The following is a 23,376-nucleotide window of genomic DNA, read 5'->3' on the forward strand; positions in this document are numbered from 1 at the left end:
TGTAGAAATTGCATCAAGGGTTGTTTTAACACACTATTGAAAGATATTTGCTTGACTTCCATGTGTTCTGCAAAATTGAGTTGTACGGGATACATGTGTTTTAAAAAATGTAATCATTTATTACGTCCTTTGTTACAGGCTTGTGGAATTTTAACAGGGCAAACTGTATAAATCTTAGAATTCATCTTGAAACAAAATTAAGTACATGTTTTTAATGAACAATAAAATTTAAATAAAGCTTTTTGCACCTTGGTCTAGGAGGTTTATTAGGAGACAAAAGGATATGATTTGACAACACTGAAGGTCCACAACAGCCTTGATGTCCTTGAATATGATACCCTATGAGAACTGAACTGAGTCAGTGGGGATTCATATTGAACCCAGGTGGTTCAATAACATGACCTACTATGTTAAACCAGCTCCTACTTTTTTATTTCAATAAGGATGGAAAACATCAGTTTGTACTATCATTACAGAAATATCTTACTTTCCAGAGATACTGAAACCACGTCTTTCGCATGTCAGAAAGTTCCAGCAAAACACAGCAATCCTGATATAAGGCTAAGGCAGCTTTCCACACTTGATTTAGACAATTTTCATGATTTGTTTGGATTGAAAAGCAAGCGAGAAAAATACATTATCTAGGTTAATGTGTTGTTTTGGTTTTTATCTAGCCTGGATTACACAGTTAAAAGGCTTTCTGTTGGTTCAGTTGCACCTCGTGTTTGACAATTATGAGAGCACACGCAAAGTCTTAATTCGTTTAAACTGCAAAACCTCTTCGCCAACATTATTTATTGATAATGGTTGCGCATTGCGCACATCTACAGTGCCTGAAATAGTCATGCAGTCCTGGGTAAAAGTTCAAAGAACCTAACTTTGTGAAGCTCTTGGATTTCAGAAGTGGCCTACTTGACCAAACTTTACTCAGTGTATTAATGACAAAACAATGTGAAAGGTTATCCTACCTCCGATCGAAAATGATGCGTTCGGAGACCAACTACAGAACAGATAACAGATATTGCATTAGACTTTGAACAAACATTCTTTGAAAGTGTGAAACTGCACGGTAATTCTCAGATTTGCAATGTCTGTCAATTACCAACGCAAGATTGCAGAAAACAGCGTGCACAATAATGTAGACTAAGCAGTTAGGGATGATGAGATGCGGCTGGCCTGCGCTGTACTCACCGCGACTCCTGGAGCGTCCACCGGAGAGCACAGATTTCATAGGATGCTTCCCATTTCGGAGCCTGCGATGCCAGCAGCAGAAAAATAAAATCGTCGCAATAGTCCCGAGCAAAAGCAGCAGAAGCAACAGCACACACTGAATACTGTATGGCCTTAGCAGGACCAAAAACGCCGCAGCGATCATCATAAGGCGAAATATAGGACAGCTCCTTCTGCTCCAGACAGTTGCCTCCTCTCCTGTGCGCCTTTCCGCCACTCAGAGCTCGGGATGCGGCTGAGGACGTTCGCTGGCATACGTGGAGCATCACACTGCAAAACGCACAGGGTCAAAGTGGACGGTCCAGGCTAGAGATGTCATTTTTGTGAGGCACAACGCATGACTCAGCAGAGAGGCGCATCTTTTATTATTTATTTCATTTCCACAAGGGGCAGGGAGAGTCAGCAGATTTATCCCAGGCAGCGCTGCGTCTGCTGCAGAGTGGCCTGCCCACCAGGATAACGCTGCAATATTTCACACTGTCCTATTGGACGGTCGGATGGATATCTGTGTCAGTCACATTGTGTCAGCCCAGTTCAGATGCAAAATGATGAATGTCTTTCTACCAGTATTGTTTGGTAATAGTATGTGGCTTTCTAGTGTGGTACACATATCCTAAAAATACCTATGTGGTAAATAATATACATAAAATGGGATTGCATTGTAGCATTTTCAGAATTTGGGAAGGCAACACATAGAAACCTTTTCTGGTCATAATCCAGCGCTGATTATAAGCTTTGGGTGATGTAATTTTTCTGCTGTAAAATGAGAGTCAAACAGGAAATGAGGAGCAGATGTATTATCACAAAAGTAAAGTATGGAAGACCTCTGATTGCTCCGTGAGGCTACAGGAAAAATGTGCGCATTTGATTTTGATTATAGACTAATCAAAGTGAATTGTGATGATGAGATTGGGACTCAGACATAAATAGCACAGAAGCTGGCCACAATGTCCCACGTCTCCTAGGAAACGAACCCAGACATGCGGGAAGTTATTCTGACGTTTGACAGCATATCCAAGAGAAGAGCTTCGAGGCCATGAGTGGCATCATTGAGATCTTTTAATTGAGATCCAGGATCTCTTACAAGACAGACCAGTTTTGATAACACAAATAAAATTGCAAACACAGCCACAGAAATTTGATTCAATTACAAGCTGATAAAATAGGAACTAAAAACGAGCAAATTTCGGTTCTGACCTATATGTTTTAAATTAGGCTGTGTGACTGCGTGGATTGTCGTGATACTGACGTTAGTTGCACATTCACATAAGAAAAATGTAAAAACTGAATTGACAAATAAAAATTTTAATTCAAGTTTTACGTTTTGGGAATCCACCAAAAACGCACCTATAGAGTGTCTAAAAGACTTGGAGTTCATTGCAAAAGTTGTGTGGTCAGTTAACTGCTGTACTGACAGGAGATAAAATACCTCAGAGGGGATTCATTAAATTTTGACATGACTCTGTTAAAATATAAATACATGTATACGATTTAACTGCTGGCAACACCTCATGGTGGATACCGTAAGGTTGTGACAAAAATAAATAAATAGTCCCCGCCTGTCCGGCACACACCGCAATTAGAAAGAAGCGCACAAGCTTGTCATGACGTAGCAGGCTGGATTAGCTGCGTTCACGTTGATTTGGAGTCTTGCAGGAGCTAGTCGCCACCCTGCAAACGGAAAAGCCAGTAGGAGAAATTTGGTAAACGAGCTATTAATTTTGATCTTTATGTTGGGAAAAAAAGTCACTTTTGTGATTGTGGAGTCGTTTAGCTAAATCAAGACGTTGCTATTGTTGCACTTCTCAAGTAGCTAGTAAGGCTACTTGAGCACTTCTCATGTGCAACAATAGCACTTGAGAAGTGCAACAATAGCAATAGTAGCCTTACTAGTAAGGCTGACAAATGTCCCAACGTCCCAACGTTTGGGACATTTGTTCAAGATTATCCAACCTTTAAAGTTGTTAAGCAAGTGGTAAGCATTTGTACAGTTGACATGTTGTGGTAGTCCACCTAAAGGACAATGCAAAATGTGTTTAAAATATGGATTTGATCTAAGAAATGCAAAGTAGAGCATTTTATATTCGATTCAGGTAAGTACTTGAACATGGCATTTTGTCGCGCCTGCTCATGTCTGCCCCTGTTGGGTGTAGGTTATATTTCAACAACACTGGTTTTAAATGGTGAGCACAGATTAAATTATGCTCCAATTCTGCCAGCTAATATGTTGCAAAAGCCCAAGGTAGTTGTATACTATTTTGACTATTGCTTATTTGCATAACTTCTTCTTCTGGCTTAAACTTTGCTCTTACTGTTGCTCCAAGCTAAATGTCTTCACCAACCCCATTGGACGATGAAGACGAGCTGGAAGAAGTGGAGTTTGTATCGGTCGGTCACGTTTACGTTACGTTTCACGTTTTTATGAGCTTTTAAGGGTGCTGCAGTTTGAAATGACAAAATTAATTTACTGAAGCTGCCATTTGTCTGTCATTTAGCATTAATTGAAACCTTTGTTAAGCCACTGCACTATCAGAAAATCACGTCAGTTCTATATTCCTTCATTTATGATTGTAGGATTTTATTTAATTTATGTCATGAATTAATCTTTATTTTAATGCTTCTTAGTCAATGATTTGTATTAAATGTGATGAAGCACAAAAAGCACCAGCATAGATCTCTAGTGTAGTTGTGTTTTTCGGTGATGATGAGCTATGTTCTTCCTTCAGGAGGGCCCTTTTAGACCAGTACTGGAATGCATTGACCTGCTGAGTGACAGTGAGGATGAAGGGTGCTCGTCACTGGCTGGCATGGTGGGTGACAAAAAAGGTAATTTGTGTATAAGTGATAATACAAACTTCTAAAAGTGTGATTTTTTTTATTTTTTATTTTATTCCTAGGTTGAAGACAAAATCAACAGACACAAAGCTCATGTAACGTCTACACTTGACAGACTGGCACATAAGGTGGCCCAGGAGAAAAAAGAGAGGGCGGATAAATGTAAAGCATTTAAGGTGAGACCTTAAAGAACAAAGTTCAATGTTTTTTCTGCCTAATAATCACACCCCATACTGTATTTTAAACAGAAAACATAAAGATTTACACAGTAAATCTTTATATTTACAGTATGATTTCCTTTGCATTGCAAATATGATGCTTTGTCGTGTAATATTACTACTTGGAATCTTTAAATTCATACCCACCCCAAGTCATAGCCCTTCATTAAATTCTTTAATAGCTGTAGGTCTTTTGGGGTGTGTTTCTAGCTTTCTGTTTCATATCTGGAGTTTTAAATATCTGTCCAGTTGTTTTTACACAGTCAGATTGGATGAATCTGTTAACACCAATTTCCTGTTTTTTCCGCTTTTGATCTAAACCATTTAATAGCAGCCACCAGCGTATTTCCTGTTGGGGATAGCATGTTCAGGATGTTGTGCAGTGTTACTTTTCTGTTACGCTTAGCTTTTGCATGTAATCTTAAAAAGTTTCGATTTTTGATGTGTGTATGATTATTGCCAAGTCACACCATATCATGTTGCTTAGTTATAAAGAGTCAAAGGTATGACGGAAACCAAATGTTCCCAATAATCTCTTTCTGCCTTTCTTGAGGATTTATCTTGAATTAAAAAAAATAAACATTTGGACAATGCTTGAAGTAACAATAATGATATTTTTACTACAATTGTTTTTTCCTGTTGATCTAAGAACAGAATTAAAGTAAATATCCATTAGAATTTTTCACCAATTTTTTATTTTATTTTTCTTGGATACGACAAAGAAAGTTAAAACAGGGCCCTCTAGTGGCCAAAGCCAAGAATAAACAATTCGATCAACTATAAATTAGCAATGCTGCATGTATTCTGACCTGCACAGTCAGTACTTGTCATTTAAAACACTGGCATCATGTTTTCTTCCTTGGTTTTCACAACTTTGCTTATTGCCATACTTTTGTTGCTTTTCCTTTGTCTTTTAGGAAAAACAAATCTTACAAAAAGCTCATGGGCAGCAAGAGTTGGCTGGTTCATCAGCAAATTGTGTAAGCATGGAAGCAAAGCGCTGTGTGGACATGTGGTTAAGGATGCCAGGTAAATCTATATTCCAAACAAATCTGGAATTGTTTGGAATATAAATAGCTTTGCTCTTTTGATATCTGTGCGTTGTTAAATATAAATAATCATTAAGCTTTTTGTGTCTATTTAGGCCCTAAGCCTGGAGTGATCAGTGCCGGTTCAGGAAGAAGACGCACTCATGCCGCTTTCCCTAGAAGCAGTTTAACTGGTCACACTTGCCCAGTAATTAACTGCGGTCGTGTTTACGAGAACATTTCCCTCCTCGATGGCCACTTGAAGCGGTAATGTCGCCTCTCTGTTCGCTGCAGGACTATTTGTGTAGTTTTTGCCGCATACATAAGGGGGTCGTTTTGTGCAAATGTTTTGCAGGTTTGATCACTCTCCATGTGACCCAACAATTCACCTCAGAGGAAGTCCATCCGAGCTCTTTGCCTGCATTGCCTGCTGTCTGCGCTTTCAGACCAAGGAAGAATGGAAAAAACACGTTGAATCCAAGGTTGGTGTGTTTTCAGTGAAGTCGCTGATGGTGGATATTCAGCTGACAAATTTAAAAATGTATTTGCTTTTCATTATTAGATCTCCTCGTCCAGTACTGACAGTCACAGCTTGGATCAAACTTATCAGCGGATCGTTTGCTTTGCCTGTCCCGCCTGCTTCCTCCTCTTTAACTTACAGGACGAGTGTCTTCAGCACATGTCAGACAAAAACCACTTTGCTGAGTCTCTCGTTATGACCGGTGAGGCTTATTGAATTAATTAACAACTGATGTGGCAGCACGATGTTCTTATTGTTAAATTTGTGTTGGGCTTTGTGTACATACTTTCTTTAAACTTAAAAGCAATTGGATCAACTTCTTTCACTTTCTTGTTAAAGAAAGGAAAGGAACAGCGCAGCCGGTTCCGGTCCCACATCACGTGAAGGATCGTCTCATCGCTTTGTGTAAGGATGTGGCATTCAAGGTCCGCTGCTCCTTATGTCACCAAGTGCTGATCTCCCATCAGACAGCTCAAGCTCACTTCAAGTAGGTTTTGTCGCGACTTTATTAATTCTACGTATGCAATTCCTTGCGAAGGTATTCCTTGGATTTTCTTTAGCCATTTTTTCCAAGCAAAAAAATAATAACGGTGCAAGAGATAGAAAAAATAAACAAATAAAAATTGTTCTTTAATTAAACTATTAAACAAAGTTGGCATTTACAGACTTAAGTTCTCTCTTTTCAATGGCTCATGTTGCAAACATTACTTAGAACAAAAATGGCTCCGTACATTTTAAATGTTGATGGTCTTTCAAGCAATTCCCAATAAAATACAACATAGTTTGTGGCTATCATGCATCAACTCAGAACATTTTGAAGCGGTCTGGCTATCTTTGCAAGGCACTGTTTGCACTGATGTTTTCAGTATTTATTTATTTAGCTGTTACTCTTCATGTTTCTCTTCTAGTGTGCGCTGCAGGCAAGGCTGCGCTGTGGCCAAGTCCGACAAAACCATAGTGGACATTATGAAACAGCTCCAAGTCCGAGGCCAGTGCATTCCGTGCTCTGAAATCTTTCTCAACCAGGCTGAAATTGAAAGACATAAAGAGTCGAAGCTACACGAAGTCGAGGTCAATCAAACAATGGCGAAAGCGCTCCTTCAGTACAGTCGCTTTGTTGAAATGCAACAAACTCAAAGAAAAGCAGAGAACCATCAGAAGAGAATATCATCTGGCCTTGAGTTTGAGTTTCAAAAAAGAAACAACGAATGGAGTGACCGCCATGGATTTCTAGCCAAACGACAAAGACTGAGCCCAGGCGTGAACGACAGCAGCAGCAGCAGGATCTTGGTGGCGGCTTGGTTTTGTGAATGCGGCCTGCAATTTTCTGAGGAGGGCAACGCTAGTAAGCATCTCCTGGCTGCAAACCAGATTTTCCACCAGTGTGGCGTTTGTGGCAAACACATGGGGGAGTCTTCAATCGCCCGCCTACATATGAGCCGTTTCCACGGGGGAGCCCACCTCTCCAACTTCCTGTTCTTCTGCCGCAAGTGCAAAGTGGAAATGCCCCGGCACGAAGATATCTTGCTGCACGTGTCCGAAGTCCACAGAGGACACACCTACCTCACAGAGAAAGCTGTTCCCTTTGACCTCGGCTCAGACCTCGATGCCAAACCTTCCACTAGCGTCGAAGTCTCATCGCCCTCGCCTTCTGCTTCCAAATTGCGGCAGGACGCGGTGGAGACGCCGCCTTCGACAGCGGGACACACTTGGATGTGCAGGATGTGCGAAGACGTCTTTGACTCAGAAGCTGCTGTCTTCAAACACTGCAGCGATATGAGCAGTCACAGCTTCCAGAGATTCATCTGTGGACACTGTCCGCAGAAGTTCTTCAAAGAATCCACCGTGCGGCGACACTGCATGAATGAGCACGGCGGGCAGCTGAAGAGTTCCCACTTCTGTGGCCTGTGCGACAGCATGCAGTTTGACACCGAGGACGAGTTCATGGGTCACTACAGGAATCTTCACAGTAAGGACTACTACTGCATGGACGAGCCTGAAGTTGTTCGGCCTCCTGCTGCTGAGGAAACCAGTCAGAATGCATGTCCTTGTATGGATGGAGAAGGATTCATAGAGGAAAAGAAAGCCACTTACACCCGGTGCATGAGAAATCTCGCTGCAGAAGGAAGATGCCGGTACATATGCGCGCCCTGCTGCGTGTCTGTTCCCTCTTATTCACAGATGAAGACTCATATCCACACAAAACATGCGGCCCTGAACCTGGGCAAAACCTTTGACGTAGTGTGCCAAGAGTGCCAGGAGAGCTTCAGCAGTGTACCGATGTTTCATAAACATTATCATGCTATGCATTGTACACTGGAGCCATGCCTTAGCTCCCGGGAGTGCATGAGGGATTCAAAGCCGGACCCCAAAACTGTAAAAATCATCAATGCTGTGGAGATCAATTCAGGAAGTGACGGTAAATCCGTTTGTTTCTCGTTTGTTCCCATTTTTTGTACCGCATTTCAATCTTGATTTGTGCTTTATACAGATATTGAAGACGAAACACTGGTGAAGATTTTAAGCACCAATAAAGTCAATGATGAACCAGAAGCTCATGAAGGTAAACCAGCTACTGGCCATTACACTTACTGCAAGAAAAACTATTTTTACTACCAACAATATGTGCCAGACATGTGTAAAGTGTTTTAATTTTCCTCAGCCAGGCCAGTCTGATTTTGTTTGGATGCTGCCAAATGCCAGTTGAAATTACAGATTGACTTATCTGCAAACTTAATGCTCTGTGTTGAAGCCCTTTTGATATCCAGGAAGTGAAAGTAACCCTGCATTTGACTTGCTCTGTATGTATCGGATTCCTGGTAACTAGTAAAACATTTTTTAGTTGCATTTTTTTCTATTTTTATTCCAGAGCAAATAGATGAAGAAATGTGCCGTGTGTTGTCTTTGAGCGCAGAGGAAGCAAGAAAGGCTGCAAGAGAGTCTGCTGGTATGTATTCATGCTAAAATAGGACTAAACTTGTTAGTCTCAAGACTAACATTTCTTATTTTCAAATAAGAAATGTGGTGAGTATTTTCATATTAGAAGGATCTGTCACAACAGCTTTATACAGCTTAACACAAATATTTTTTGCTGCTTGAGTAGCTGCTTTAATTTGTGACAGTTATTTTTATTAAAACACTTGCGTCCTTATTGTGACCAAAAAGACACCAATGGCAACATTTTAACTAAACCAGGGTCAGTTTTTACGCCCACTAGTTGAGTTTGTGGAGACCTGTGTTATTGGGTCAGTGGACTCCACTGTTTTGCAGAATGCTTGTTCCTGAGGGGGAAATAATCAAAGAATAGTCGGAGCTTTTCCACTGACCTGAATCCCATAAAGAGCCTATTTGACTCTTCGGGGAAAGTCAGTCCTCACTGCTTTAGTATGGATTTAACTGAAAGCTCTTTCAACAGCTATTAGAGAAAACCAGACTGATTTTTATGCCCGGATGTTTGTCAAGTAGTTCTTCCTGTTATGCAATTTGCAGAAGCTATACATGAAGAATGCTGTATCTGTTCTTTTGTCTTTTAAACATGTTTTTAAACTTTGATGAAAAATATTATTCCGGATACCTGCTGCTCTGTCTGTCCACAATTACTAGAGTAAATGAGTTTTACTTTTAACACGATGTTGTGTGAAATGATGTTGCCTTTTTTAAGTTTGTGTTACTTGGATGAAACCATTGTTAAAAGAATATAAACTTATAAAACACCTCAAGATTTTCTCTTTTTTATGCTTAAGTGATCTTTTACTATAATATGTAAATAATACATAGACATGTTTTCAAAATTCTTAAGGTTTACTGCATCTTTTACATGTCTTATATTTTCCATGTTGATGTAATTGTCAGCTCAGTTGGTAGCCTCTCAGTACTCTGACCATTGACACAGTCCTGCTTTGGTTATTCTAATTAACTTTCTAAATCCTGCTGCTTCATTCTCTGCATTTTCCAGTGATATAAAAAATGTCCAATAAGCTTGTAAAGGTCTGAAAGTAACGGAGAGGCATTTTTTCCGTCTTGCTAGCTGAGCACAAATCTAAATATTATGTCACTGTAAAAGTCTGAAGATTGGAGCTGTTCATTGCACCTAAACATCAGTTCTAGCTTTTTGTATTGCATTGCACCTTATCAGAAATTGAGCTTTTTCAGAATCAATTGATCTAAATATGTCTACATTAAAACCGATGCCATTCGATCTGGTGCTATTCATACCGAGGATATGCTCAAAAGTAATCAAATGTGCAAAGTTTAAAAAGAATAAGGTGATTTTTTTTTTCTTTCTGTAAAACCTCATCTTGTAATTTTTTTTTGTACAGATTTGGAGGAAGCTCTACAACGAAGTCTTCTGGAATTCTAAGAACTTGGAACTTCGGTGAAATCATCTGCTGTTGTTAGTTTTCTACTCTTATTGTCTGATTTAATAAATAAATGTAATCGTCGTTTTACGTTGGCATCTTTCCTCTGTTTTGGCAACACGCTGCCCGTTCTGCAACTGGGCTGATTGCATGTTTTGGGGTTTTAGTGGGAGCTGGTTGCTGTCTGCCAAGAGTTCTCCTGTGGAGCCTCAAACACTTTGGTGTGTTGACACATGTGCTATAGTTGGCATCGGTGACACTGCAAGATTCCTCAGTTGGCCTTGTGACCACATTCTTGACTATTTCTACATCTGATGTCTTCGGTTTCCTTAAAGACGAGAAAAAGTATCTTTTTTTTCCCCCTGATAAGGCATAAGTAAAATTGAGTTTATTGGTTAATATGAAAAGGAAAGTATAATGCAACTTGAGGCAAAAATTCAACCGAATCATAGAATAATATATTTATAAAACTTTAATTTGTTGTCTCTATACACTCGGACAAAGTAATGTTCACATAAGGGGAAAAAAACTGATAGTAGTTCAGGAGGTACAGCCTGTGTGTGCATGCTCATGTTATTTGACACTGGATCTTTGCATGTAGAATTAAGCAGGTGACAGCTGTACAACATCAGAGTTAGTTTTTAAATGATGAAATGAAAACTTGCAAAGGCATTTACGCTCATTTTTTTCCGTATTTGTTAATGTTACAGCCACAAACTAATGTGTTATCAGATTTTTATTTGGTTGACAAAAACACAAACTTAATTTGGTTCTTTAATTCTTAATTGCAGATGTACAAAGACATCTGCAATTGTCTTTGTACAATTGCAGAACTGTACAAACTGTCATGTACAGTCATGTACAAAGACATGACTGTCTTTGTACATCTGGAGCCAAGAGACTTGTAATAAATTTAGGTTAGCTGCATGCCAAACTTCTCTAATTTATATGTGTAAAAAGAATAAGTAGTAATTCCGAGATAACAATGAATTTAAGACAATATAGTGAAAGGTTTTGGATAAACTACTTTTGCTGAATTATGAGTTCCTTTATCAAGGCTAAGACAGTTAAAGCGGGCTCTTTGATTAATATCTGTAATATCATAGGCTGTCACCGTTTTCTCTTAGTTTGTCAAGAATGTGTTTTTGTTTCATTTTCCTCAGGTAAAATCTTTTTGCTGTACAAATAAAATTCCCTTGCTTTTTGCAAAGCTAACAGATACTTTAGGATTCTTTGAAGAATTATCAACATTTTTTACTACAGCCATTTAAAAGTTTGTAATAAGAGTTAAATACTTTGTTCCTCACTCGGTTTCATAACATCCAAACACAACAAACACTTAAAGGCTCCCTTTACAAAACAAATGTAAAGAAACTATCCTAAAGCAGATTGTGGACCAGGTGACCGTTCCCTTGGCCCCTCTAGGGGTCCGCGGTCCACACATTTAGGAGCCGCAGCTCTGGTCTCCTCGGGAAGCTTTTACAAGCGAGTGAAGGAAGTTGCAGCCCATGTTTGGAAATGTTCTCCCGAGGCGCCGCTTCAGTCCGAAGAATAACGATTAGCTGGAGAACAGCGAGTGCTGGACGCACATCGCATTAGCGCTCCCGGAAGGAAGATTTTAATAGAGCACAGCGGACAATCATCATCATCAATATCATCATGGCACAGGCAAAAATACACGCAAAACTGAACGAATCTGCCTGCAGCAAATTCAGCAGGACGCTGTCGATGGCAGATCGCTCCGGGCGACTCCTGGAAAGTTTGGATCAGCTGGAAATGAGGTACAGTGGAGTGAAACAGGCCAGACCATGTGCGCTACGTCAGCTCGGTCCGATGTTCCGTCTGTGTACTGTAATGTCTGACCACCTAAATCTTTACGGTTACAGTTTTACTTTACAATCACGACTCTTAATGTCGTGATTATAAAGTAGGAGCCCAAGAAGAGCTCTTTCACTTTAAATCGTTGTGTTTTAATTTGCTTGACGGTGGCAACAATGCGCTTGTTTGTGCCTTTTACCAGGGTGGAGGCTTTACGCGACGCCGCATCAGCCATGGAGCAGGAAAGGGAGAGCATCCTGGAAATGATTCAGTCCGTGCAGAACAGTCAAGAAATACGTAACATCTGTCAGGGTGAGGCTGCTAACTCTCGCAACTTACATAAGGGCAAGAAGTCATCCTCAGCTTAATGCCACACAACATCAAACTGGGCTTGCGCTTTGAAATCTGGTGTTTTTCAGTTGCTTTGTTCTTTCTGTAACATTGTGATCCAATGAGGTTATTCATGCACGGGTGATCGTGACGATGAGCGAGCTATAGATGAACACGAAGCAACTAGTCCTCCACCCACAGTGACTTTACACTAAGCCTGCACTGTTTTCACATCCAGACAATTTCGTCACCATTTAAAGATACAAGAGCAGCTCAATTAGAATCTCAGCAAGTAGTTTAGAGAGTTCAGTGAATGAAAGACGAACTCGGTGATATATTTTTGGAATGTGTCCGTTAGTTCTGATGATTATGGCTTACATTTGATGAAACGCAAAACTCAGAAATATAGAATATCACATACAATCAAGATTCAGAATATAGAAATGCCCATGTGCAGCACAGTATCTGCACTCGGTGCTTAAAGAGGGTGCATTTTCTATGACTTACTGTATTAATGAGGTGTGACATGGTGACCATAAGGAAGGCCCAGTTTGCTTCAGTAGTCCTTCATCTCAACTGCATCTTTCAGGGCTAGTGCTCCTCTTCTTCCTCTTGACAGTTCTCTGTGTGATTTAGGTCAGGCCAGTTTGGTGTCCAATAAAGCACAGTGATGACGGGGCCATTAAAGCAGGAATTGACACTTTTTGCAAGGAGGCTCTGCAGGTACCAGGACCTGCTGGAAAATAAAATCATGCATGTCTGTTAAGCTTGTCTGCAGGAAGTGCTCCACAATGTTGCCCTAGATGTCTTTGTGACTTTGGACTTGACGAAACGCAGTGAGCCAACAGCAGATGACATGGCTCCCTAAATCATAATAGTGGAAACTTCACACTGGAACTTCGCCTGGATTCTGTGCCTCTCAGTTTCCTACTCCAGACTCTGGAGACTCTCATCACAAGAGACAGAATAAGTTAACAATTAGCTGGTTTAAGTGTACTACATAAGTACATTTGATCAAGGTATGACAGATTCTGATATTGTCGAGGCGCTTTTGGTTTGTGAGGGGTTCAGCCATTCAATTTTGACTCCAGTGACCATGAAAGGACAGGTACTGCAATGAATGGCTTGTGTAGATGAGGAAGGATGGTACAAACGTCTTCATATTCTTGATTCAATTTTCTCCAGTTCATTGAATTCTGCGCATATTATCCACTTGTAAAATGAGAAAATGTCCGATTCTGTCGTCTCTACGACCAAGTATCAAGAAATATTTGACAAAAGTCAAATTTTAAAATATGTTAAATTGTTGGTTTAGCTATTTTTAAAATGTTTTAATGATTCCTTGTATTTTCAAGGTGAGAGAGAAGAGTTGAATTTAACTGCAAACCGTCTGATGGGCCGAACCCTGTCTGTGGAGATCTCTATTGGCACAATCAGGAACCCCCAGCAGGAGGTGGCGCTGCAGAAGGCCACGTCTATAATAGATGAAATAGTGAAAAAGTTACTGAGTGACATGGAAGGTGCTCGGCAGCAGCTGCTGGCTCTGCACGCGGCCTGCGTGACCGAAGCACCGCCTGTCCCCATCGACCAGAAGTTTCAGGCCATAGTGATCAGCTGCGCTCTGGAGGACCAGAAGAAGATCAAGAGGAGGCTGGAGACTCTGGTGAGGAACACTGAAAACGCTGAGAAGAACATCAAGATAATGGATCACCAAAAACTCGAGGACACAAAAGCCAATGGAGGTCACTAAGGCTCCCAAGCCACAGCTAAACCTCATGTTGAATTCTGCCAACCTCACAGAAAATTGATGAAAACTTTTATGCGTTTACTTAATTTCAGGAGTTTATGATGCTGCAGCAAAGCAAATCCTTGTGGGAAAAGGTCAGTGATTCAGTGCCTTGCAAATGTAGCCACACCCCTGGACTTCTGGTTACTGCATTACCTCATACAGCAGTGTATTTCATTGGGAGTTTTGTGATAGATTAACACATAATCATATTTTATTTCAAACAAAACATTTGGAAAAAACGTGTCAATTTGCGTCCACTTCACAATTATACGCCACTTTGATGGGTTTTATTAAAATACATTATAGTTATTGGTTCCTCTGAAACAGAATACTGTGTAATATTGAGTTTGAGAGGAATAAATACATGTGCAAGGCACTGAGTCAAACCCTAAAGACAGAAGAAATGCAGTTACCTTTATAGTATTGTTTACACTAACTGTATGCATGTTCATTAAGTCATTAGTTGTTTACCAAATATTTGATAATGCAACAATGTGAGAATAATTGAAAACTAATTTCCTACAGTAAGATTCTCATTAAAATTGGATAAATTATGTGTAGAATTCAAATGCCAAAAACCAAGCATGATAAATTATGAGAATATTATTCTAAAACTGGTTTATTCCAGTTGACAATCGTTCAATAGCGTATTTTTTACTCTTAATTTTTAAACCTCACTTTTAGGTAGAGAAGGATAATGGATATGCTATGCACTACCTCCTTGTGTGAAGGCAGCAAGTTACATATATGCTGTGCATTTTAACTGATGTTTTCATAAAGCAGTTTTTAATGAAAACAACTCAATAAAAACGTTACAAAAACATCAGTAATCTGAATTCCTGTTCTTCTATTTTAAAGTATGGGGTGAAGAAGAAGAGGGAAAAAAAAAACCTCACAAAGACACGAGTGAAAAAAACAACATTTTTTAGTTTCAATTTTCCAACAAACACTTTCCCCAAACATAACATCTGGTGCACGTCTGAGCGCCATGCCTTACCCTCCAACACACTGGTACATGTCAGCTTGTTTAAATGTGTCAATCTGGTTTACGAAGGTCGATGTGAGAGAAAAGCAGAATACAAGTAAAGCAGAGATATTATTTCACCTGAGTAACAATACATATGAATAGTAATTATTAACATTTTGTTTTAAGACTTAATTTCATCTAAATGATAAAGTGCACAAAAATCATTCAGTCATGATGTTACTAATAAAGTAAACAATGTCCAAACAGAAAAACAAAAAAAAAAAAACGGTTTAAGGAGTATTATTTTTCTGTTGCAGGTTTACTGTAGGCAGTTTCACACAAGCAGTAAGAGATGGGATTAAAATGCTTACTAGTTGTTAATGTAAACATTGTTGAACATTCACTGATGTGAAAGAAGGCTTGCATGCATTTTATATATATTTATATAAAGTACACTTCACATGGAGCCAATGTGGAAAAAAAAAAAACTTGAATCTTTCAGGACACTTTCAGTACCATGATGTGACTGTGGAACACATTTAAGCACCTTTTTTTGTATTTTCAGAATTCATAAAGATGAGGATTAAATACGCGAGAGAATTTTATTGTAAAAACTAAAAACAAAACATGCATACATTGGTATTATCATAAGACTTACAGATGTGGTTGCATGTAGACTGCAAATGTTTGCTTAAATCCTGGTTATGACACCAGACTATTCCACATCATCATATCATTTTTTGTGCTTGATGAACAGGTTTGCAATAGAGGAAAAAAAAACCTAAAAGGCTTGATACAAAAAAAAAAAAGGCGTACACATCTTAGGTCAACACCCTGATGTTCTTTTACTTTCAAGCAAAGACAAGAACATAAACACTTTAATATCCTGTCCTAATGCCCGGCTTGTGACACTTTGAGAGCCATGGTTTTACATTCTGTTATAGACTTAATGCCACAGATGTCACTTAGCAGTGGGCTTTTAGTCTTGTAGGCTTATGCCTGAATATCTGTAATGTTAGAATTAAAATGATTTCCTCTTGAATCTTTAGTGCCACCAATACTTAGTATTTACAGCTAAATAAATTCAATGGTTAAAAAAAAAAAAAAGATGTAAAAGGTAAACACCTGCAATGAAAATATAGTAGTTAATTGTAATTTATATCATAGGACTCAAAGAGTTGAGCATCATTAATTTATCATCTAAATAAACGTTGCATTTACTAAAAGTGTACATAAAAGGAATAGTTTTGTGTAATTCTTGATTCACAATTGTTAACTCAGAGGAGCGTATTCTAAAAAAAAAAAAAAATTGAGGTTCCATCCAAATCACTTAAATGTGATCTTCAGCAAAGACTCATTAAGAGTAAATTTGGCACATAGTAATCACGCAACACGGTTGTGCTTAATACAAAAATACAATTTACCTCTGGATCTGTCAGGGATAAACAGTAATAGTTTGAACCATATTCTGTTAACTGCTAGAAAAATATGGTACAAAATAATCTGTGTATCTTTTACAATACATGCAAATATATTGCACAGCATTCGTGTTAAACACTGCAATGAGTAGCTGTAAAAAAATAAAATAAAATTCACATACTGGAGGAAATGTTTACAGTCCGAGTGCAACTTTTGCTCCTACACATCTGGACAAATTTCTATATGTCAAGACAGTTTTGAGGGGGAAAAAATCCACTAAGAATCAAATATAGAATTTATTAGGGACACAAAAGAAAACTGCAGCTGTTGCCGTTATTTAAGGCAATCACAATGGGAGGAGCAACAGGTGCACAAAAGTTGAAAAATCAATGAAGAACTGAAAATGGTGTTATATTGACATTCCCAGTCTTTGTGGGCTTACCTCCAGGTAATACAACAATGACTGATGTCATCTTAAACAGAAATGCAAGTCGCTGAAATCAAAAGCTAAATTGTAGGAAATGTTTTCTAGAGCAGACTGCAGCCTCCAAAAGGGTTCTTACTCTTCTTGGTCCTCTGTTTATTGGGTCGTAAAGTGATGACTTCTCTGCCATTGCTGGAGCTCTGGTTGGTTACATTACTACTAGTGGTATTGAAAACACCTTTGGGGAAAAAAAAAAAAAACTATCATTAATGTACCCAAAGTAATGAAATGTAACTAAAATGTAGTATTTAAAAATAAACGCTGTGTACCTATTTTATTGCTTGTAGAGTGGATCACCTCTGTTTCCTCTGCTGTTTGCTGTTTGAGTCTCTGGAGATATTTCTCAGCCAAGTACTTGAAAACTGAAAAGATTTTTAATTTGTTACATATAATTAATAGTGCATCTTCATTTGTATCCAACCAGGAGGGAGCATTGTCATTACCTACCCTCATTGACATTCAGATCCTCTTTTACAGATGCGCGATAAAATCTCAGTTTAAGTCTTTTAGCCAAAGCTTCCGCCTCTTCACTGCAAATGAATGAAAAAAACTAAAACCTTGGTATCTCTCTAGTTACTTTCTACTTATTAACTTTTTGTCTTACACATCCAACTGTAAACACATTCAGTTCCACTGAATGGAGGACTTACTTTTTTATTACAGTTTCTTCCAGGAGATCGATTTTATTTTGCACCAGGACTGTGGGAATATTTCCAACCTCCGCCTCCACCTTCTCCCTCCAGTTGTCGATGGCCTGGTACGACTCGCGGTCTGTTGTAGAGAAGACTAGCACACAGGCCTGGGCACCTGCAACACAACAACACACTCAATTGGTTTTTAAGCTGTTGACTCCTTTCAACAATATACATCCAATGTCTTTTATTGTTTTAAAAATCTAGGATCTGGCTTAGAGGGTTAGTAAATTCAAGTTTTTTTTTGTTTCCATAAGCAAGGTGACAGAACCATAAACTGAAACAACTTAGTAAAATGTAAAAATGCACATGTATACTCTAATTTATTCAGGCGCCTTGAAATAAAATGCGATGCAACCATTGAGAAGTGATGTTTAGTAACTAAAGTCTACCTCAAACCTGCATAAATGCAACTGTCCTATGAAAGTCTCAGAGGTTTGTGAGAGAACATTACTGAACAAACAGCATCATGAAGGCATCAGGTACTGCAGGAAGAAAGTTGCTGACATGGTTTGGTTAAAAACAACATTTGAACGTCACACAAAGTTCTGTTCAATCATCGGAAAGTGGGAGGAATGTGACAACTTTAAATCTAACAAGACATGGAGGTCTGCTTGAACTGACAACTCTGTGTGTTATAGAACATTAACACTGCGCATCACCGTGAACACATAGCAGACTAAGGAAAGAGAATGGTCAGAGCTGATGGGTAAATGAACAGACCTAAATACAGCGTGACCCTGTGTTTGCCCTTGATCACCTCGATCCTTCTCCATTTTTTCCTAGCCATGAGTGTTTCATTGCTAGGCAAATCTTTTTCACCTCCTTCTCTTTTCTCCGTCTGTTTCTAATAGCTGCACTAACACTCAACACTCACTGCACAGGTAGGTCTGTTGTGTCAGAGGTGATCCAGCAGCAGGAACAAGTTGTGCAGCCTATAGCATCTTCCGTCATGTAGTGACAGTATTGAAGTTTTCTTATACATATAGATGCCTCATTTGTTAGGTATTTATTTGCCAAAGCTTAATTTTTCCACATTAGTTATGTGGTACTTTGTGTTGTTTTTTTTAAATTCAAGGAGTAAGAAAACATCTGTATGAAACTGTAATACAGCAGAGTGATCTTACCTCTGTAGTAAGCCTTGGTAATGGCATCAAACTCTTCCTGGCCAGCAGTGTCCCACAGCATTAGTCGAACCTCCTCACTGTTTACTCTACAGAGGAGCGCAATGAGGAGGGAACATCATGCAACTTTCAATTCAACACAGTCATATGTATTCATAGAAAATCATGAAATGACTTCAGACTCTCACTATGTGACTTTAAATGTAAATCACAGAAGAACATCAGGGACAAAGAATGCTTACATAATCTGTCTTTCAAGAAAGTCCACCCCAATTGTCTTTTTGTAGTCCTTTGTGAAAATGCCTTTGCAGTAACGCTGGATCATGCTGGACTTGCCAACGGCTCCGTTGCCGACCACGACCACCTTGATGGCCACCTCCATGTCCTCTTCCAACATGGTGGCTGCTTTGCTTAGTTGCACTCAGTGGTTTCAACAATATGACGCAAACATGCACCAACTGAAAGTGTAAAAAAACAAAAACAAAAAAATAAAATGAAACAAGTTTAATTTTTTGAACATACAGGTGCTACGACAGGAGCCACACTGGGAACAATTCTGCAGTAGTGCAGTTGGTAACTTCAGGGGTAAAGTCTTTCTGCAAAGAGTTTTTAATGGCTTCTTCCAACAGTCCAAAAACATAACTGTCCCATTATTGGTCTCTCTAAATTGTCCTTAGTGTGTGTGAGTACATGGTTGTTTGTCCTATGTGTCTCTGCATTGGCCTGAGATGGACCCCACCTCTCTCCCAATGATAGCTGAAGATGGGACAAGCAGGTTTTTAAATTATAGTTCGCAAACTATGTGTGACATGTTCTTTAAGCCACTGACTGCAAACCAGAGCAGATAGCCTGACTAATTAACAGCTATCAATTTACTATGCTTAAAGCATAAAAGCAAAATGTCAGAAACGGATATTTTTCTGCCTTACGTATGTTTACTTGAAAACCGCTAGATTTAGCAGGTCTTTATTTTATATTTTTGCTTGATGTATGACAGTCAAAGTAACCATTAAGAGCAAAGTTTGAATATTTCAGGAGCAGTATAATTACTTGTTGCTTTTTTAATGTTATGCTTAAATATGTTTGCATTTGTTTTGTCCAAAACAACTGTTAAGACACAAACAGTATGATAATCTCCTTACTGAAGGTTATCATACTGTTAGAACCTCATATCAGTCCATGCCTCGTTACTCAGTAATTGCATTGTTACATCCTGGTACAAGTCCAGTAGATGGTCAGCAAGAGAGTTTAACTTTAAATTCGCAATTCACATTTGAAAAAGACACATGGGTAGGGTGGGGGGATGGTCCAGGTAGATTATGAGAAAAAGTCAGCCTACTACTACACTCACTAGTAGCATGACAGACTTAAAGCTCGATTTTAAAGCTTCTACAAAACCAGGCGGCTTTTATTTTTATCCTGCTTTCTGCTCACAGGAAAGAAGTGTAAAATATCAAGTTGTCCGTTAACGATTTTTTGATAAAGAAAAAACGATGGTTTATAACTGACAAAGCTTTGTAGTTTGTCCACCCAGCACATGTATGCATCCGTTTATGGATGTTAATATAATCTAAAGCACAGGGATGTCTCATAAAGAATATGGAGCCCTGCTGAGGAGAATGTAGGCTTTTAACACATGACATGAGCAGTCAAGTATAGCCTATGCGTAAGGCATAAGACAATATTTACTGACAAATATTAACTGACAGAATAAGTTGTACTTGTGGTAAAACCATATATTATCCAAGATATACATTTTTTGGGGGGATAAAAAATTAATGACAATCAGAAAACTGCAGAATGTCTAGATTCTTGAAAAGTATTTCTAATTATCTGTAGCTGAAATGGCAGGTTGACATAATCGGGCAAAGAAACAAACAAACAAATGGAGCAAAACACAGTGGCCTCGCCCAAACTGGAGATTTTGTGAACGCTTATACTCCTGGAATCTGTGTGTAAGGAATAACATTATCAAGAAATATATTCACAATATATATATATTGTTCTAACTAATTTCATATTCCCACACTACAGAAAGAAGCTGATAATATTTTTTTTATCAAAATGTTAAATATTGACAAGTTTCTAAATCTTATTGCTGAGAAAGACAATGGCACACAAGTTATTTGCATCTTATTTCCATTTTAATTTTAACAAGAGGTAAAACATTTGATAGGCAAGTATAAAATAGTATACAACAAAGTATACAATAAAGAATCTAAAGATTTCTGAAATAAATAAAAACATTTTAACATACAAGTAGTATTTAAAAACTACTTTATCTATATTTATCAAAGCCAACATCAGTGGCTTTCATGGCCTCTTATTACCTGCATCTGATGAATTCAGTGACAATATAATCACTCACTCAGTAAACCGCTTAGACCTGCAATTCCCTATTTAGAATATTAAAATAAATGTTGTAAATTCTACAGGGAATTCCTCTAAAGCAGCCATCAGCATGTTTATTCTTCCATTAATGATGAAAAGTGCAGGCTCTACATGGCAACACTGTCCCCCCCCCCCACGTATATGTGTGCAGTGACAGAGTGCAATGCTAAACAACATATTGTTGCAAAGCTGCTCTCAGTGGACACTGGCAGCCTGCTGCGTGACAAGGCCGTCCAACAGCCTCAGTGAGTTTGGTTCGGTAGGGAAAATTATTATTCATAAGCTATAATTAAGCCGCATGATGCATCACAACATGCAGCCAAAACACAGTTAAAAATAAAGCAGGCTAATCTCCTGGAGTCAGTAATCACTTTATTTTCAATCTCATATCTTAGTGTAATATTGTTTGGACATTAGCTTAACTTACAAGCATTATATAAAACTTTAATAAATTCAAGTTATGAAATATGTCTTACGTAAACTGTGTGTGGCAAGTAATGTCTATCTTTAGCAGTCAGGCATAACATTTTGACAATTGACAGGAGATGTAAATAACATAATCTCTTCATCTTGACATTAAATAGTTGGTGCATAGCAGCAAGTCGACGTTTTATCGAGTCGGATCGATACAATCACAGACAATGGATGAATGGATTGAAGTGTTTTTCCCTCCAAACATAATCAACACTAAAGTGAACTCAAAATGTGAACGAATCAAGTAATATATCTGATAAGGAAGAGTTCACGCGCAAGAATACTAAAAGTTCAAGAGAGTAACAGATGAAAGTAGGCGCCCCAGCAGGGAGGGTGTACGTTGTTTTGTTTTTTTAAATCATAGCAAAGTGGGTTTACTTATCAAGCATAGAAGATATACACAGAAAATAGACACGTCGTTTAAATTATACATGCGAAAGACAATACACCTCTTGCAACGAAGAATGACATCTTCACAGATTCACGGTTACTTTTCCAGGCCTTAAAGCGACTGAAAGACAATCCTTTAATACAGTGAAATCTTTTTTCCCCCCCTCAATTCAGTGATATGAAACTATGCTCCTTCTCTCAGTTTTCTGCAACTATGACTATAGATGTTGTGTGGGAATTTCTAATAGTCTTAATTTTTTTGTAATTCGTTGCTGTTTCTTTCTTCCACATCTCTTACTCCTTTTCTGGTCAAGGCAGGACCTGTTGCTGACAGGGAGGCGTAGAAAAACCGAGCAACTGCTTCTCAAAGCTAACTGAAGCAGCCGCGTCAAGTCTGGATGAATGGAAAACGAGAAACTACCCAACTGGGTTATTTCCTACCTGCTGTGAGATTCAGTTAAAACTTCTCCACCAGCATTAGGTCAGCTAACCGGCCAGCTAACCCACAATGACATATCCACGTCCTCGATCTGTTCCTCTTTGCAGCCAGTGGAGACGCCAGACTACGGTGCTAAGGTTACCTTCCCTAGGTTAGCCACTTTTCAGAGAGAAACCTCTGGGCGTTAACGATTTCTGTCTGACAAGAGAACAGAACAAAATATTTCACCTGTTATAGTGGCGAAAAATAATTACTTAGTATCTAAGACTGGGAGAATTCTCACTGCATTAACTGTGTGTGAAAACATTCCTATCTTTGGTAAGCTAAAGGTCCAGCTTGCTACGCTGGTGCTGAGAAGCTAGCGGGGGCTCGCGAATGCTTGTTGCTAAGCAGCGGAGCCAAAGAGTGCAAAAGGCAAGAGAGGAAAGGAGGAATGTGCGTCTTTCCTTGGGAGCCTTGAGATCGTTTGTAGTTCCAAACTCATGACAGTTTGAAATATTTTGAAGAAGATATCCCAATATTAATCAGTATATAGTAATATATGTCATTGTACAAGCTTGTTTATTTGTTTAAACATGATGAATATTGCCATGGCTAGCTGTACTTAGTAAGGTAAAAACGAGGACGCCTTCTTTTTCAAAGAGTTGGCCACTGGTGGGTGCGAATGGGGGTGCACAAAAGAAGAAAAATCATTCACATAATTCACATGTATCCGATGGAAGTTATTCGACAAATAAAACATTTTAATTTTCTCATTGTGGGCAAGAAATGTCCAATTAAAAATTTCAGTTATAAGACAGACAGACAGACAGACAGACAGACAGACAGATAGATAGATAGATAGATAGATAGATAGATAGATAGATAGAT

At 38.8% G+C, this 23,376-nt stretch overlaps 4 protein-coding genes across 6 annotated transcripts in view; 2 read left to right on the plus strand and 2 right to left on the minus strand.

Annotated features, from left to right (window-relative positions):
- dst (dystonin) overlaps positions 1-1,657 on the minus strand; it is a 113,010-nt gene extending 111,353 nt beyond the window's left edge. Inside the window, exons 1-2 of the mRNA XM_081616123.1 lie at positions 1,192-1,657; positions 969-1,000 (exon numbers count right to left, since the gene is read on the minus strand). Coding sequence (XP_081472249.1) covers positions 969-1,000; positions 1,192-1,378 — 219 coding nt within the window. The 5' untranslated portion in view covers positions 1,379-1,657. The remainder of the gene's footprint in view (positions 1-968; positions 1,001-1,191) is intronic.
- Positions 1,658-2,797: 1,140 nt separating this feature from the next.
- On the plus strand, positions 2,798-10,279 carry znf451 (zinc finger protein 451). Of its 3 annotated transcripts, XM_008429830.3 has the most exons (13): positions 2,798-2,933; positions 3,555-3,618; positions 3,957-4,040; positions 4,128-4,241; positions 5,201-5,312; positions 5,428-5,578; positions 5,667-5,793; positions 5,874-6,033; positions 6,171-6,318; positions 6,740-8,250; positions 8,323-8,394; positions 8,701-8,778; positions 10,151-10,279. In XM_008429830.3, the coding sequence occupies exons 2-13, from the start codon at positions 3,559-3,561 to the stop codon at positions 10,189-10,191; spliced, it is 2,658 nt and encodes an 885-aa protein (XP_008428052.1). In that variant the 5' UTR covers positions 2,798-2,933; positions 3,555-3,558; the 3' UTR covers positions 10,192-10,279. The 3 variants fall into 3 exon arrangements, with proteins under 3 accessions (XP_008428052.1, XP_008428054.1, XP_008428053.1); XM_008429832.3 differs by lacking the exon at positions 3,555-3,618 and having other exon boundaries at positions 2,799-2,933; XM_008429831.3 differs by lacking the exon at positions 2,798-2,933 and having other exon boundaries at positions 2,962-3,618.
- Positions 10,280-11,641: 1,362 nt separating this feature from the next.
- Positions 11,642-14,949, plus strand: bag2 (BCL2 associated athanogene 2). Its single transcript, XM_008429834.3, has 3 exons — positions 11,642-11,970; positions 12,210-12,319; positions 13,693-14,949. Exons 1-3 carry the CDS (start codon positions 11,849-11,851, stop codon positions 14,085-14,087), a joined length of 627 nt encoding a protein of 208 aa, XP_008428056.1. The 5' UTR covers positions 11,642-11,848; the 3' UTR covers positions 14,088-14,949.
- Positions 14,950-15,033: 84 nt separating this feature from the next.
- rab23 (RAB23, member RAS oncogene family) lies at positions 15,034-22,903 on the minus strand. Its single transcript, XM_017309110.2, has 7 exons — positions 22,512-22,903; positions 19,055-19,270; positions 18,816-18,901; positions 17,647-17,803; positions 17,444-17,526; positions 17,266-17,358; positions 15,034-17,174 (listed from the first exon to the last, which is right to left on the minus strand). Exons 2-7 carry the CDS (start codon positions 19,207-19,209, stop codon positions 17,041-17,043), a joined length of 708 nt encoding a protein of 235 aa, XP_017164599.1. The 5' UTR covers positions 19,210-19,270; positions 22,512-22,903; the 3' UTR covers positions 15,034-17,040.
- Positions 22,904-23,376: the final 473 nt, after the last annotated feature.

This window comes from Poecilia reticulata, chromosome 15 (assembly GCF_904066995.2).
Source record: "Poecilia reticulata chromosome 15, P_reticulata-male-v2, whole genome shotgun sequence".
Lineage (NCBI taxonomy): Eukaryota > Metazoa > Chordata > Actinopteri > Cyprinodontiformes > Poeciliidae > Poecilia > Poecilia reticulata.